The sequence below is a fragment of the Podarcis liolepis genome (assembly GCF_965112155.1).
Source record: "Podarcis liolepis genome assembly, chromosome: 10".
NCBI lineage: Eukaryota > Metazoa > Chordata > Lepidosauria > Squamata > Lacertidae > Podarcis > Podarcis liolepis.
The window spans coordinates 1979393-1996641 of NC_139562.1; the positions used below are offsets into that span (position 1 = coordinate 1979393).

General features: G+C 46.6%; 1 protein-coding gene and 1 long non-coding RNA gene across 7 annotated transcripts; one reads left to right on the forward strand and one right to left on the reverse strand.

Moving 5' to 3' along the window:
• Window positions 1-421: 421 nt before the first annotated feature.
• Window positions 422-15652, reverse strand: LOC310687046. Its single transcript, XR_014516146.1, has 3 exons — window positions 15515-15652; window positions 12269-15430; window positions 422-565 (listed from the first exon to the last, which is right to left on the reverse strand). It is a non-coding gene; the product is annotated as an uncharacterized lncRNA (long non-coding RNA).
• LOC310686995 (uncharacterized protein) lies at window positions 5198-16510 on the forward strand. 6 transcript variants are annotated; one of them, XR_014516141.1, is made up of 5 exons: window positions 5198-5382; window positions 9405-9549; window positions 10448-12033; window positions 12464-12825; window positions 15485-16510. XR_014516141.1 is itself a non-coding variant. In XM_083461601.1 (4 exons), exon 3 carries the CDS (start codon window positions 11108-11110, stop codon window positions 11879-11881), a length of 774 nt encoding a protein of 257 aa, XP_083317727.1. In that variant the 5' UTR covers window positions 5256-5382; window positions 9405-9549; window positions 10448-11107; the 3' UTR covers window positions 11882-11890; window positions 12322-13116. The 6 variants fall into 6 exon arrangements, 2 of the variants coding, with proteins under 2 accessions (XP_083317727.1, XP_083317726.1); XR_014516142.1 differs by having other exon boundaries at window positions 5216-5382; window positions 10448-11890; window positions 12322-12825; XR_014516143.1 differs by lacking the exon at window positions 5198-5382 and adding an exon at window positions 7161-7255 and having other exon boundaries at window positions 10448-11890; window positions 12322-12825.
• Window positions 16511-17249: the final 739 nt, after the last annotated feature.

A 17249-nucleotide genomic window follows, 5' to 3' on the forward strand; every position in this document is an offset into this window, starting at 1 on the left:
CACAGGGGAGAAACCATTTCAATGTATGGAGTGTGGAAAAAGCTTCCATCGGAGTGGACAGTTAAGTTCACACCTACGGATTCACACGGGTGAAAAACCTTTTAGATGCATGGAGTGTGGGAAGAGCTTCAGGCAGAATGCAGAACTTAAATTGCACCAGCGAAGTCACACTGGTGAAAAACCATATAAATGTATGGAGTGTGGAAAGAGCTTCATTCACAGTGGGCACTGCAATATGCATCAACGGACTCACACAGGGGAGAAACCATTTCAATGTATGGAGTGTGGAAAAAGCTTCTGTCGGAGTGGACAATTAAGCTCACATCAACGGACTCACACGGGCGAAAAACCATTTCAATGTATGGAGTGTGGAAAGAGCTTCATTCAGATTGGAAACCTTAGAATACATCAACGGACTCACACAGGGGAGAAACCATATAAATGTATGGAGTGTGGAAAGAACTTCAGTCTGAGTGGACACCTCAATAAACATCACCAGACTCACACAGGGGAGAAACCATTTAAATGCATTGAGTGCGGAAAGAGCTTCAGTCTAAATGGAAACCTTAAAACACATCAACGGATTCACACAGGGGAGAAAACATTTAAATGTATGGAATGTGGAAAGAGCTTCAGTCAGAGTGGGCACCGCAATAGGCATCAACGGACACACACAGGGGAGAAACCATAAGAATGCATGGAATGCGAAAGCGCTTCAGTTTCTTTTCTTATATATATAATATTTATTAAGATTTTTTGAAATATTACAGTAAAAATGAAAAAGAAAAAGAAAAATACAAAATAAAAACAGTTAAAAACACACCTATTTTCTATTACTTATTTTCCTTTAGCTTATTTCCCGGACCTCCTCATACCTCCCTTTTTTGTATTCCGCTTCAATTCATTGGTTCAGCAAATCCTTACCATTAGATTTTAACCCAATTATAACCCTTTTTTCATATTCTCTTAAAGCATTACAGCTGGGAACCCTTAATTGCTATCCAACATCATTCTATCATTCATTAATTTTACAATATTTCTGTAGATAGTCTTTAAATTTCTTCCAATCTTCTTCCACCGACTCTTCTCCCTGGTCTCGGATTCTGCTAGTCATTTCTACCAGTTCCATGTAATCCATCACCCTCATCTGCCATTCTTCCAAAGTGGGTAGTTCTTGTGTCTTCCAATACTTTGCAATGAGTATTCTTGCTGCTGTTGTAGCGTACATAAAAAAAGTTCTGTCCTTCTTTGACACCAATTGGCCGACAATGCCCAGAAGAAAGGCCTCTGGTTTCTTCAAGAAGGTATATTTAAATACCTTTTTCAGTTCATTATATATCATTTCCCAGAAGGCCTTCCAAAGGTTTTTCCAAAATATCAATTATGTTCCTCAAATTATCAGACAAGTGTCTTCCCAGGAGAAAGCCCGCTTGGTCTTTATGCATCTCTTCCATCAATACAAAGAGCTTCAGTTTCAATGCAAGCCTTAGAAGACATCATCTGACTCACACAGGGGAGAAACCATTTAAATGTATGGAGTTTGGAAGGATCTTCAGTCTGAGTGGAACCCTTGATTTACATCAACAAACTCCCACATGAGAGAAACCATATAAATGTCGTGTAAGTCCTACATCAACAGACTCATGGACAGGAAGAACTTTAACAGTTGACACCCTACAAACCCATCAACCCTCAAAGAGGAGAAGCTGTTTAAAGGGAAAGATTGCAGAAAGTGCTTTAGGTATAATGGAGTGTTTGAGGAACATCTAAGGACTCAGAGGGGAGAACCCATTTAGATGTATGGAGTGTGGGACATGTTCCTTTCAGAGTCCACTCTTTTCTTCACAGCAATGAACTCAGCAGGAAATCCATCTTAAAAGCATGTCATGTATTTGAGGTTCTGCTCTTTATATGTAAAACTGTATAGTAATGAAATAATGAAGGTAACGTCTCACTCTAGTGAGTATAATTTTAGATGTAAGGTACCTTTTGATAGTGAGGGGGAGTTGATGAATCTGGATTTCTGGGATGCTCATTTGCCTGGAAGCAGCTGGCAGAAAGCTTTTCTTCGTGAAGCCCCTGCAGATGCCGAGTTGCTGACTTCCCTCCCAGACGACAGGAAGCAAAAGACACACTTCCATTGTCCTGTGTCCTTCCAAGCCACTTTCCTCCCTTTGCTCCCTTCTGCCGGTTTGTGTGCCTGACTTGGATGTCCTGTGTGCTGTATTTTAATATTGCTGAAACTGGATTTGCTCTCAGGAGCTACGTTTTGTGCCTCACTGGGGACCCAGTGAGAACTGTATGCTTTGAAAGCTCAGTAAACTATTACTGAAGAAGTCCTGCTGCCTCTGTGTGTGTTTCTGACCTCAGTGTGGGACTTGCTCTGCACAGGCCCCTACCCTGCTGCTACTTGGCTCATGCCCTGGAGTTGCTCTACTCAAGCATGCAAGATGGTTTTTGCACCAAACTCTGTCATCCCCCCACCGCATGATCTCCAAGCACTGATTCTTCACCCAAACTTCATCCCTGCCTCCTCAGCATTCTGAAGAAGACTGATAATACTGTAAGTTAATGGGTGATTTCCCCCCAAGCCTAATTGCAAGAGGGGAACGGAGGGGCTGCAGGGACCAGGGAAGTGTCCTGATGGGCCCATCTTCACTCTTGAACCCCATGGGGCAACCCCAGAGTTCCTGCTTATTCTGGGGTTTGGGGAAGGTACCGTAGTATTTTTCCATAGTCCCAGAAGTTTTTATTCAGTCATGCTGCTAGGGAGTTTTCCTACCAGAGGCCCACAGTTCATACTGCTATCATACTGATTTTACTGTTGTTTCTGCTTTTGCTGTCATGGAACAGCTGGGTGCGGGGGGGGGGAGGCACCAGTTGGGGGACCTACAAGGGAAGAAGGCTTAGATCCTGGGGACTTGTGGGGGGATGGCAGTGAGCAGAGAGAGGGAGGAAAGGGAGCAGACCGGGAGGGGAGGTGTTGCAAGCTGAGGAGGAAACAGGGTTTGGTGAGCAGGAAGAGGCTGGGGCAGAGAGCAGTTTAGGCTCAGAGAGGGGAGAGGAGGGGGCCAGGAGACCCAGAGGAGGCCGGCTGCTGAAGCATCCAGGGAGACTCCCCCTCCTGCTGTGACCAGCTCCCCTCTCCCCTGGTCTTCCCAGAGCACACAGAGAAATCCAGTTCAGACCCATGAGCCTGTACATTATCTTAACGGGCGTAGGGTTTTTTTGTCCCAACATGCATCACTTTAATCTCATTGACAATGAACTGTATTTTCGGCCCATTCAGCCCGTTTGGAGAAGTCCCTTTGGAGCTCCTTGCAATCTCTCTTTGTTTGCTCCGGTTGGCTGGACTCCTCCCTTTATTCCGCAGGGACCCGCAGGGCTCAGCCCGACGAGCTGGGGGACTGAGCAGCCTGGCACCTAGATTTTTCTGTAACACCCCCCTCCCAAAGAAAGGCTCAACATCCACGCCCATGGGTGCCTGTGGCCAGCCCAGACCCTGGAGCATCTGCATCTCTGCCCCAGCTTGAAAGTTAGGGGCTGCAGTGCTGGCGAACCTTATCTCCCCCTCCCCATCCAGACAGGGGTTGGACCAGAGAGTCCCATCTGGGTGGTGTGGAGTGGGCAGTGCGGGGGCTTCTAACTGTAAAGTAGGGAGGGCCCTCCTGAGTCATCTAGTTGAACCCCCAGCATTGCAGGAATCTCAGCTAAGCATCACAGGCAGGGGGCCATCCAAGCTCCCCCCACCCCACCCAAGGAAGGCACTCTCCCCACTGGCTGTGCTGTACTGCCCTCTCAATGGCCCCTCCTGGCACACTTTCCTGTGGCCAACGACTCTTCCCCAGGGAGGGCATCTGAACAAGAGACCACCCCCCCCATAGGGTGCTGTGTTGATGTCCGCCAGGCGAAGGAAAAGCAAAGCAGCTGCGCATTGGCACCGAGGGCTCCCAGACTTCAGCCAGTGCCCTCCAGGTGTTCTGAGTGCAGACATCGTGCTGGCTGGCACTGAGGGGAACTGCAGGCCAACCTGCCTCGGGGGCACCTGCGTGGAGATGGCGGTGCCAGGGAGAAGAGCAGCAGGTTCAGCCAGAGGCTCCTAAAGGCTCTGCCCAGTTTCTTGGCGTGGAAGATGTGACCAGCCAGCAGGGGCTGGGGCTGCAGCCGGGGGCTGGCCCCTGTTACCCAAGGTAAAGGACCCCTGGATGGTCAAGTCCAGCCAAAGGCGACTATGGGGACTTACTTCTGAGTAAGCGTGCATCAGATGGAATGGCGTAGGGGTTACTCCTAAGTAAGCGTGCATCAGGCAGGGCTGCAGAGTGGTGCTTCCAAAAGCAGCCAGTTTGCACATCTCATGGGATTTAATGTCTTGCCATTATAAACGCAAGGGGATGAGTGCATTTATAGAGACACATTTCCACAAAACACCCAAACTCCGGCATGTAGCTGCAGGTGATACAACAGGAGCCTTTCTGCAAATGGCCTTTGCAACACAACTCACTGGGTGGTTACAAAGTATACACATTGGCCTCTTTGCAACGTAGCCCCGTTTCCTCAATGAATCCACCCATTTCAGTAAAACCTGAGCTGAAATAATAAGGAGAGCAAAACAGCAGCCCTGTCTGACCCCCGTCAGCCCCCAGACTCCCCCAGTCACGTGGCAGGAGATTCATCCTGAGCCCCCCCCCCCTCCGTGAGATGGGTATGGCATCATGGATGATCCATATGATCCATTGATGATCCACATGATCCAAACAGACTTGTCTAAAGAGCAGATCTCTAGGCCTGAATGAAATGGGTCTGCCAAGATGGATTCTGGAGTCAAGAAATCCTCCCTTTCCAGTGATCTCTCAGGCTGGCCAGGAAAAGGCAGCGAGCAGGAATCCTCAGGCATCCCGACGGACAGACCTGTCATGTTGCCAAAACACGAACTCGGAGTCTGATCTGATTTAAATGCAGAACTCATTTTGTGACTTCGCTGTTGGATTGTCGGGATCAGCCCCTCCCCCTCTCCTGATCCCCAGAAGGAAGACGGGGGGGGGGGTTTCTACTCCTCCTTCTCCCCCCCCCCCCACCCGCTCAATACTTTCCCTCCCCTCCCGGCACATCCTTCTCTCATCCCGCCCACACAATCCCAAATCACACCCCCAATACATTGCTCCTCCTCCTCCTCCTCCTCCAATCCGGTTTCTGCTCCAGAAATGTGGGGCGGGGAGCCCCCCTCCCAACCTTTCTGCTTCTCCCGGAAGTGGAGCTTCCACTCCGGATTGCTGCTCTGCCCCGTAGCTCTAGGCGCTTTCGGAAAGGGGAGGGAGGAGGCAGGGGACTCCCCCCCCCCCGTGGATGTTGCAGGAAAGGAGAATCGGGAGCGAGGAGAAAGAGGTAAAGGGGTCACGGGGGGGCGGAGAGGGGGGGAAAGGACCCAGAGACCCCCGCCAGCTCCCCCAAGCGCCCCCAGGGGGCTTTCCTCGCAGGGCGGACCCCTCACCCGTCTCCCCTGGCTCTGCGCGGAGAAAAGCGGCCCATGAAAGGGTTAAGCGGCGCGAGAGACGCCTGGATAGAGACCCCCTGTCCCTCCCATCTTCTCTTGGGGGGGGCGCCTCCGGCTGGAGAGATGGGGGCTCAGGGTGTGAGGTGAGCAGAGCCAAGGGAGCCTCTGGATGCAGGGGAGACTCTGGAGAGAGGAAGGGGGTCAAGGGGGGAGGGAGAGGAGCATCCATGGGGCAGGGAAGGGCAGCATTGGCGAGGGGGCGGGGAGATATCGCGTCTCCATTGTGGCAGCTGCGGGGGATCTCTGGTGGAACAGCCTTGGCCTCTCTCTCCCGCCCAGTAATCGACCCCCCCCCCTTCAAGGCGACCAGAGAGGGATCCCTGGAAAGTGGGGGGTCCTGTCCCCCCACCCTTCCTTCCTGCAATCTCCATCCTCTTCCTGCCCCATAAGCCCCTGCCCTGTCCAGACACAGCGATTCTGCCCAGTCCAACCTCTGGTCCCCTGGAGAGGAGAGGAAGTCCAGAGGAAGAGATGTCAGTATTTGTAGAAAGAAAAGAGAAGGTTCTGGCCTCCCTTGGTCGCCTCAGCCTGGTCCTTGGGCCCTTGTCAGCATGAAAGAGTCCACGAGAAGAGCATCCTTGCAGAGTACTTTCTGCTTTTACAGTGGTACCTCGGGTTACAGACGCTTCAGGTTACAGACTCTGATAACTGAGAAATAATACCTCAGGTTAAGAACTTTGCTTCAGGATGAAAACAGAAATCGTGCTCTGGCGGCACAGCGGCAGCAGGAGGCCCCATTAGCTAAAGTGGTGCTTCAGGTTAAGAACAGTTTCAGGTTACGAATGGAATTCCGGAACGAATGAAGTACTTAACCCGAGGTACCACTGTCTTCTCAAACGTCTTTCTGCAAATGCGACTGACCAACTGTACACACATCAACACTGCCAGCTTTCACCAACCAACCAACCCAACACCAAACTAACATTTCTCACTCTATATATAAAACCTGCAGCTTTTTAAGCATTAAAGAAACAGCGGCCAATTTTTAGCCGTGACAAGAGAGGAGGGGACAGGCCTTCTCAGAAGCGGCTCTTGGTTTCCGCAATCCCACCCAGGAAGCAGCCAGAAACCTTTTCCTCTCTCTCAGGCTTCCATCTTTAATTGTCCTTTCTTGGTCACCAGAAACATTTGCAGAGTCCATGGAATGGCTCTCAGGATTGATACGGAAGCTGCACCTCAAAAGCATTTCTGTTCCTCTTATTCTTTGTAGCCAATGTCAGAGTGACTGACAAGCTGAGATACAACCCATCAGCATCCGATGACAGCGACTGCATGAATCTTTTGTCACGTGACAAAGACACATGAGAGCAGAAGCAGCCAAGCAGGCTGGGAAGTGCAGGGACTGCACAGTCATTTGGGCCTCCTCAATTTATTCAGGCTTAACTGCTAACTGTGGAGTCATTCTGACATGTGACGTAGTAGCCAGTTGCACATTGTGCTCTCTGTAAGATTTCAGCAAGAGTCTGTCTGTCTCAGCCGTGAGCAGAGTCTGTATGCAATCTCAGTCAAACTGTTTGGAACCATGTTGTTTATGAAGAAGCTTCTTTTAATTCAGTAAAGCTTTTATTCTTTAAAACTCTGCATTATTAATTTACGCTTCCCAGTCAAAGGACCCCTTTTCAGGATAGACAGTGCCTGTGGCTGGAGGCTCTACACACCGGGGGGTGTGCCTGTGGAGGCCAAAGACTGCCAGTATTAGCACAGGTGAGGTGTGTGGCCTCCCCAAATTTACAGGCTGTATATAAATGAGAAGTTGTGGGTGGGATTATATTTTACAGCAACCCTGTGATTTTCTCCACCTATAACATTTTGTGAGCTGATATAGCAGTACGAATTCCAAAATAACTTTTAAAAACCCCACAAGATCATCATCATCATTATCATCATCATCATCATCACATTTATACCCCCAGGCCTTAGTTTGCCTCCCCATGATCTAGAGAAAACACCAGCTTTGAATCATGCAGAGTAAAACTACCAGAACTTTCTTGAACCGATAGGTTAGGAATTATCGCTGTACTTAGATCCGTACTTTTCTATGCCTGTACAATTTAGCAGAGTAACATTCTCCCTTTTAAACTTACAGCGGATGCATTTGCTTAGGCTCGCTAAAGCCTCTAAAATAAGTTTCCTTGGTAATTTCCACTTTAGTCCCTCATAAAAAGATAAGACACGACACAGTCTTCTATAAAAATATAAAAAGAGTTTACTCACACATTCTGTTCACAAATGGATCCCAGAAGGCGGTTACCCCCAGGCTGCACACCTGGTCCTTCAGGGGCACAGTTACCCCATCAGGACCAGGAGTGCCCCCACCCTCCCCCAGGGACAGTATTTCTGTCTTGTCAGGATTCAACCTCAATGTGTTAGCCGCCATCCATCCTCCAACCACCTCCAAACAGACACACAGGGCATTCACCATCCCCACTAGTTCCAATTTAAAAGAGAGGAAGAGCTGGGCATCATCCACATACTGGTGAACACCCAGCCCAAACCCCCTGATGATCTCTCCCAGTGGCTGCATATAGATAGTAAAAAGCATGGGGGAGAGAATGGAGCCCTGGGGCACCCCACAAGTAAGCATCCAGGGGTCTGAATACTCACCCCCCAACACCACTCTCTGGACATGGCCCAGGAGGAAGGAGGGGAACCACTGCATAGCAGGGCCCCCAGCTCCCCTAGAGGGTCCAGAAGGACACCATGGCCAAAGGTCTCCAAAGCCGCTGAGAGAACCAGCAGAACCAGGAAACAGCTTCCCCCTCAGCCTCTGGCCCGTTGGAGATCATCAACCAGCACAACCAGGGCAATTTCAGTCCCATGATGAGGCCTGAATCCCCATTGGAAGGATCATGGCGGCAGGAGATTTCCTGGTCCTGCACCTCCAAAAGCTCCAGGCACAGGACTTTCATTAGCTTTGAAGGGACCACATGATACATTGTGGTCTTTTCTTCGAAAAACAAATATTTTGAATACTTTTACAGTGCCGTATGATGTAAATATGGGATCCGGGTGGCACTGTGGGTTAAACCGCAGAGCGTAGGACTTGCCAATCAGAAAGTCGGCGGTTCGAATCCCCGTGATGCGGTGAGCTCCCATTGCTCGGTCCCTGCTCCTGCCAACCTAGCAGTTCGAAAGCACGTCAAAGTGCAGGTATATAAATAGGTACCACTCTGGCGGGAAGGTAAACGGCGTTTCCATGCGCTGCTCTGGTTCGCCAGAAGCGGCTCAGTCATGCTGGCCACATGACCCGGAAGCTGTATGCCGCTGGCTCCCTCGGCCAATAAAGCGAGATGAGCGCCGCAACCCCACAGTCGGCCACGACTGGACCTAATAGTCAGTGGTCTCTTTACCTTTACGTTTACGATGTAAATTTTGTTTCTGTTTCCCTTGTTCCACATCAGAGAGACCTTGATACACAGCTCTGAGCCCATCTCCCCCCTTGAAACTGCTGTGTTTGTAGCACTGCCAGCCTGGGCAGTGTGTTTGGGGGTCCTGGGCTGCCTAGACAACCAGACCCCCTTCTCAGCCCGGCTGATATGGTCCCAAGGAAAGCAGAGCAGTATGTTTGGCACCAGCTTGGCTGCAGGAGTTGAATGAAGAAGGTGTGCAGGACACCATCCAACCATCTTAGAGACTCCACTCTGGATTTGTGTGGGTTTTCCTCCATAGCCTTTTCTTCTCCTGAACATAACTCACGAGGCAGTGAAGGTTTAGGACCAGAGTTTTCCTTCTCGATGGGCTTCCTTCCCCAGTTGACGATCCCATCTGCCCTTCACTTTCCTCTGCAGGATGGGCAGAATCTGCCTTCTAGACTGTGGGATTCACTGTTCTTCTCATCCTCTCCATCCACCAGGGCTTGACTTCAGGTGCAGCAGAATTGCCCAGCCCCCCAAGGATTTGAGACCCATCAGCTATCCTCACCTGGTTTTGCCAGCCGGTTGAAGCCATTCCTGGGATTGTGGCCCCTGATTCATCCTGACAGCTTCTGGAAGGCACAGGTGAGAGCTGAGTGCAGGGTGGGGACCACCAAAGGTACTACCGCTCCCATGACACCTCATGACATCATATAATAGCTATATTTGAGACAGAAGCGGAATGAATTCATGTCTCTAGAAATAACACAACTTCAGGCCATCAATAATTCAACACTATATATTCAAGGTTGAAGTTTTCACTAGTACAGTTATCCATTTGCCTTTAATATGCAGCTTTTCCAGTGTCACTTTAGGATGGGCTCGAGATCAGGCAGCCCCTCATTATTATAAGGAGCAGTGGGGGTCTGGGATTCCGATGTGCCAGCTGCTTTTCTTCTGCTTCTCCTGCTCTCTCCATGCAATCTGAGGCATGTAGATGGAGGTCCATCTCCAAGAACAGGAGCTTCCCTGAGCACCCATTCAGCTGACCCCAAGCACCAAGCCTTGTCACTAGTTCTCTGACTGACCCAGACCGCAGTCCCTGGAGAAGATGTAGACCTGGGCCTCCCAAAATGGTCCACATGGACCTCTTGTGGCCAATGGGACTGTGCAGGTGATTCATAAAGATCTAGAGGTGGATGCAGGATTATGATGCAGAGGATGGGGAATGTCCAAAGGAAGGTATGGACCGGAGAAAGAGAGGGCCTGTTCACGGACAGAGAGCAGCTGCCTTTCCTGTGAGGAAACAATTGATTTGAAAAGGCTGTATTCCAAGATCATGCTGCTTTATTAACAATGATTGAGGATTATGAAAGGCTGCTGCTGCATTACTATCATTTGATGACATTGCTTTTTCATTTCCAAAAAATTGGGAACATGGGTAGGAGGCAGGGGAATGTAGGAGATGTTGATATAAGAGAAGGGGCTAATGGCGCTTGATGTGCTCTCTTTCCCTTTGTTCTCTTCCTTGAAACCCAAACAGGATTTCCTTTCCTCCCACTCTGAAGAAGGTGATGGAGAAGACATTCAGAATTCCAAGGAATGGGGCACCTTTCGTTTCATTAGGAATAGAAATTAAAATGTGTGAAATGTGGGATATGCTTCATTGAATGAGGACACATAGCTCACATCAATGACTCCGAGAGGAGAAACCATTTAAAAGTATGGAGTGTGGGAAAAGTTTTGATGATAGTGGAAAACTTAGAACACATCAGCGGATTTACATGGACAAGAAAGGATTACAATGCAGGGAGTGTGGAAGAACTTCAGTCAGAGAGGATTCCTCAATATACATCAGCGGACTCACACAGGGGAAAAACCATTTAAATGCATGGAGTGCGGGGAAAGCTTCCATCAGAGTGGACACTTAAGTTCACATCTACGGACTCACACAGGGGAGAAACCATATAAATGTATAGAGTGCGGAAAGAGCTTTAGTGATAGTAGAGACCTTAGAAAACATCAACGGATTCACACAGGGGAGAAACCATATAAATGTATAGAGTGCGGAAAGAGCTTCAGGCTGAGTGGAGACCTTAGAAATCATCAACGGATTCACACAGGGGAGAAACCATTTCAATGTATGGAGTGTGGAAAAAGCTTCTGTCGGAGTGGATAGTTAAGTTCACACCTACGGATTCACATGGGTGAAAAACCTTTTAAATGCATGGAGTGTGGGAAGAGCTTCAGGCGGAATGCAGAACTTAAATTACACCAGCGAAGTCACACTGGTGAAAAACCATATAAATGTATGGAGTGTGGAAAGAGCTTCATTCAGAGTGGGCAGTGCAATATGCATCAACGGACTCACACAGGGGAGAAACCATATAAATGTATAGAGTACGGAAAGAGCTTCAGTGATAGTGGAGACCTTAGAAAACATCAACGGATTCACACAGGGGAGAAACCATATAAATGTATAGAGTGCGGAAAGAGCTTCAGTCAGAGTGGAGACCTTAGAAAACATCAACGGATTCACACAGGGGAGAAACCATTTCAATGTATGGAGTGTGGAAAAAGCTTCTGTCGGAGTGGACACTTAAGTTCACATCAACGGACTCACACGGGTGAAAAACCATTTCAATGTATGGAGTGTGGAAAGAGCTTCAGTCGGAGTGGACACCTCAATAAACATCACCAGACTCACACAGGGGAGAAACCATATAAATGTATGGAGTGTGGAAAGAGCTTCCGTCGGAGTGGACACCTCAATAAACATCACCAGACTCACACAGGGGAGAAACCATATAAATGTATGGAGTGTGGAAAGAGCTTCAGTCAGAGTGACAGACTTAGAATACATCAACGGTCTCACACGGGTGAAAAACCATATAAATGTATGGAGTGTGGAAAGAGCTTCAGTCAGATTGGAAACCGCAATATGCATCAACGGACGCATACGGGAGAAACCTTTTAAATGTAGGGAGTGCGGAAAGAGCTTTAGTGATAGTGGAAACCTTAGAAAGCATCAACAGATTCACACAGGGGAGAAACCATATAAATGTATGGAGTGTGGAAAGAGCTTCAGTTTCGATGCAGGCCTTAGATCACATCAACGGACTCACACAGGCAGGGGAAAACCATATGAATGTATGGCATGCGGCAAGAGCTTCAGTCAAAAAGGAGACCTTAAATTACACCAGCAGACTCACAAAGGGGAGAATCCATTTAATGCATGGAATGTGGAAAGAGCTTCCGTTTCAATGCAAGCCTTAGAAGACATCAACTGGCTCACACAGGGGGAAAACCATTTAAATGCCATTGACCATTTGAGTGTGGAAAGAGCTTCATTCAGATTGGAAACCTTAGAAAACATCAACAGACTCATAAAGGGTGAAACCATTTAAATGCATTGAGTGCGGAAAGAGCTTCAGTCGAAGTGGAAACCTTAAAACACATCAACGGATTCACACAGGGGAGAAAACATTTAAATGTATGGAATGTGGAAAGAGCTTCAGTCATAGTGGAGTCCTTAGATATCATCAACGGACTCACACAGGCAGGGGAAAACCATATGAATGTATGGCATGCGGGAAGAGCTTCAGTCAAAAAGGAGACCTTAAATTACACCAGCAGACTCACAAAGGGGAGAATCCATTTAATGCATGGAATATGGAAAGAGATTCCGTTTCAATGCAAGCCTTAGAAGACATCAACTGGCTCACACAGGGGGAAAACCATTTAAATGCATTGAGTGCGGAAAGAGCTTCAGTCAGAAAGGAGACCTTAAAACACATCAACGGATTTACAGAGGGGAGAAACCATATAAATGTGTGGACTGTGGAAAGAGCTTCATTCAGATTGGAAACCTTAGAAAACATCAGCGGACTCATAAAGGGTGAAACCATTTAAATGCATTGAGTGCGGAAAGAGCTTCAGTCGAAATGGAAACCTTAAGACACATCAACGGATTCACACAGGGGAGAAAACATTTAAATGTATGGAATGTGGAAAGAGCTTCAGTAAGAGTGGACACCGCAATATACATCAACGGACACACACAGGGGAGAAACCATAAGAATGCATGGAATGCGGAAAGAGCTTCAGTTTCTTTTCTTTTTATATATATATAATATTTATTAAGATTTTTGAAATATTACCGTAAAAATGAAAAAGAAAAAGAAAAATACAAAATAAAAACAGTTAAAAACACACCTATTTTCTATTACTTATTTTCCTTTAGCTTATTTCCCGGACCTCCTCATACCTCCCTTTTTTGTATTCCGCTTCAATTCATTGGTTCAGCAAATCCTTATCATTAGATTTTAACCCAATTATAACCCTTTTTTCATATTCTCTTAAAGCATTACAGCTGGGAACCCTTAATTGCTATCCAACATCATTCTATCATTCATTAATTTTACAATATTTCTGTAGATAGTCTTTAAATTTCTTCCAATCTTCTTCCACCGACTCTTCTCCCTGGTCTCGGATTCTGCTAGTCATTTCTGCCAGTTCCATATAGTCCATCACCTTCATCTGCCATTCTTCCAAAGTGGGTAGTTCTTGTGTCTTCCAATACTTTGCAATGAGTATTCTTGCTGCTGTTGTAGCGTACATAAAAAAAGTTCTGTCCTTCTTTGACACCAATTGGCTGACAATGCCCAGAAGAAAGGCCTCTGGTTTCTTCAAGAAGGTATATTTAAATACCTTTTTCAGTTCATTATGTATCATTTCCCAGAAGGCCTTAATCCTTGGGCACGTCCACCAAAGGTGAAAGAATGTACCTTCAGTTTCTTTACATTTCCAGCATTTATTATCGGGCAAATGATAGATTTTTGCAAGCTTGACTGGGGTCATGTACCACCTGTATATCATTTTCATAATATTCTCTCTTAGGGCATTACATGCCGTAAACGTCATACCTGTGGTCCATAACTGTTCCCAGTCAGCAAACATAATATTATGTCCAACATCTTGTGCCCATTTAATCATAGCAGATTTCACAGTTTCATCCTGAGTATTCCATTTCAACAGCAAGTTATACATCTTTGACAAAATCTTAGTTTTGGGTTCTAACAGTTCTGTTTCTAATTTTGATTTTTCTACCTGGAAGCCAATTTTCTTATCCAAATTATATGCCTCCATTATCTGATAATAACGAAGCCAGTCTCGCACTTTGTTTTTTAATTTCTCAAAACTCTGCAGTTTCAGTCTATCTCCTTCTTGTTCCAAAATTTCCCAATATTTCGGCCATTTGGCCTCCATATTGAGCCTTTTCAGAGCTTTCGCTTCCATCGGTGACAACCACCTTGGGGTTTTATTTTCCAATAAATCCTTGTATCTTATCCAAACATTAAACAATGCTTTCCTGACAATATGATTTTTGAATGCTTTATGTGCTTTGACCTTATCATACCATAAATATGCATGCCATCCAAATACGTTGTTAAAGCCTTCTAGATCCAAAATGTCTGTATTTTCAAGAAGTAGCCATTCTTTCAACCAGCCAAAAGGTGCTGATTCATAGTAAAGTTTAAAGTCTGGCAGGGCAAATCCACCTCTTTCCTTTGCATCAGTTAATATCTTAAATTTTATTCTGGGCTTCTTGCCCTGCCAGACAAATCTAGAGATATCTCTCTGCCACTTCTTGAAACAGTCCATCTTGTCCACAATTTGCAATGTCTGAAACAAAAACAACATTCTAGGCAATACATTCATTTTTATCACAGCAATACGACGCAACAGTGAAAGCTTCAAATTTGACCAAATTTCTAAATCTTTTTTCACTTCTATCCAACATGTTTCATAATTATCTTTAAATAAGTTCCCATTTTTGGCTGTCATATTAATCCCCAAGTATTTCACTTTCTTAACCACAGTCAGGCCTGTCTCATTCTGAAACCTCTCTCTTTCAATCGGTGTTAAATTTTTCTCTAAAACCTTAGTTTTTAGCTTGTTCAGTTTAAATCCTGCCACTTGACCAAATTCTTGAATTAATTCTAAAACCCTTTTAGTACTAGATTCTGGCTCCTGTAACGTCAATACTAAGTCATCTGCAAATGCTCTCAGTTTGTACTGTTTGGCTCCGACCTGTATACCTTTAACCAACCGGTCCCTTCTAATCATATTCAGCAGAACCTCCAGGACCGATATGAAAAGCAATGGAGAGATTGGGCACCCCTGTCGTGTCCCTTTTTCTATCTTAAATTCTTCCGTCACCACATTATTTACAATTAATTTAGCCTTTTGTTCTGAGTATATTGCACCTATACCATTTTCAAAACCTTGGCCTACCCCCATCCCCTGTAGGTTCTTCTTCATGACACTCCAAGAGATATTGTCAAAAGCTTTCTCTGCATCCACAAATATCAGAACTGCTTTAGTGTTTATATTCACTTCTAGTTTTTCCAAAATATCAATTATGTTCCTCAAATTATCAGACAAGTGTCTTCCCGGGAGAAAGCCGGCTTGGTCTTTATGAATCTCTTCCATCAATACAAAGAGCTTCAGTTTCAATGCAAGCCTTAGAAGACACCATGTGACTCTCACAGGGGAGAAACCATTGAAATGAATGAAGTGCGGAAAAAGCTTCAGTCAAAGGGGAAACCTTAGAAAACCTCAGCAGACACACAGGGAAGAAACCATTTAAATGTATGGAGTTTGGAAGGAGCTTCAGTCCAAGTGGAACCCTTGATTTACATCAACAAACTCCCACATGAGAGAAACCCTATAAATGTCAAGTAGACAGAGGTTCAGTCCTAGTGGAAGTCCTACATCTACAGACTCATGGACAGGAAGAACTTTAACAGTTGACACCCTACAAACCCATCAACCCTCAAAGAGGAGAAGCTGTTTAAAGGGAAAGATTGCAGAAAGTGCTTTAGTTATAATGGAGTGTTTAAGGAACATCTAAGGACTCAGAGGGGAGAACCCATTTAGATGTATGGAGTGTGGGACATGTTCCTTTCAGAGTCCACTCTTTTGTTCACAGCAATGAACTCAACTCAGCAGGAAATCCATCTTAAAAGCATGTCATGTATTTGAGGTTCTGCTGTTTATATGTAAAATTGTATAGTAATGAAATAATGAAGGTAACGTCTCACTCTAGTGAGTATAATTTTAGATGTAAGGTACCTTTTGATAGTGAGGTGGAGTTGGTGAATCTGGATTTCTGGTGGTGAGTGAGGATTAGGGCTGGGTGATCTATTAATCTCATCCTATACCGGTTTCTAGACCACATTGTGATAACTTTTCAAAAACAATTGATATGGCAACACACCACAGATCACAGTGTGTTTTTCTCGGATGCTCATTTGCCTGGAAGCAGCCGGCAGAAAGCTTTTCTTTGTGAAGCCCCTGCAGATGCTGAGTTCCCTCCCAGACGACAGTAAGCGAAAGACACACCTCCATTGCCCTGTGTCCTTCCAGCCTCTTTCCTCCCTTGCTCCCTTCTGCCGGTTTGTGTGCCTGACTTAGATATCCTGCATGCTGTATTTTTTTACTGCTGAAACTGGATTTGCTCTCAGGAGCTACGTTTTGTGCCTCACTGGGGACCCAGTGAGAACTGTATGCTTTGAAAACTCAGTAAACTATTACTGAAGAACTCCTGCTGCCTCTGTGTGTGTTTTTGACCTCAGTGTGGGACTTGCTCTGCACGTGGCCCCTACCCTGCTGCTACTTGGCCCATGCCCTGGAGTTGCTCTACTCAAGCATGCAAGACGGTTTTTGCACCAAACTCTGTCATCCCCCCACCGCATGATCTCCAAGCACTGCTTCTTCACCAGAAATTCATCCCTGCCTCCTAAGCATTCTGAAGAAAACTGATAATCCTGTAAGTTAATGGGTGATTTACCCCCAAGCCTAATTGCAAGAGGGGAACGGAGGGACTGCAGGGACCACGGAAGTCTCCTGGGGGGCCCATCTTCACTCTTGAACCCCATGGGGCAACCCCAGAGCTCCTCCTTATTCTGGGGTTTGGGAAAGAGTGTATTTTTCCATAGTCCCAGAAGTTTTTATTCAGTCATGCTGCTAGGGAGTTTTCCTACCAGAGGCCCACAGTTTATACTGCTATCATACTGATTTTACTGTTGTTTCTGCTTTTGCTGTCATGGATCAGCTGGGTGCGGGGGGGGGGGAGGCACCAGTTGGGGGACCTACAAGGGAAGAAGGCTTAGATCCTGGGGACTGGTGGGGGGATGGCGATGAGCAGATAGAGGGAGAAAGGGGAGCAGACCGGAAGGGGAGGTGTTGCAAGCTGAGGAGGAAACAGGTGAGCAGGAAGAGGCTGGGGCAGAGAGCAGTTCAGGCTCAGAGGGAGGAGATGAGGGGGCCAGGAGACCCAG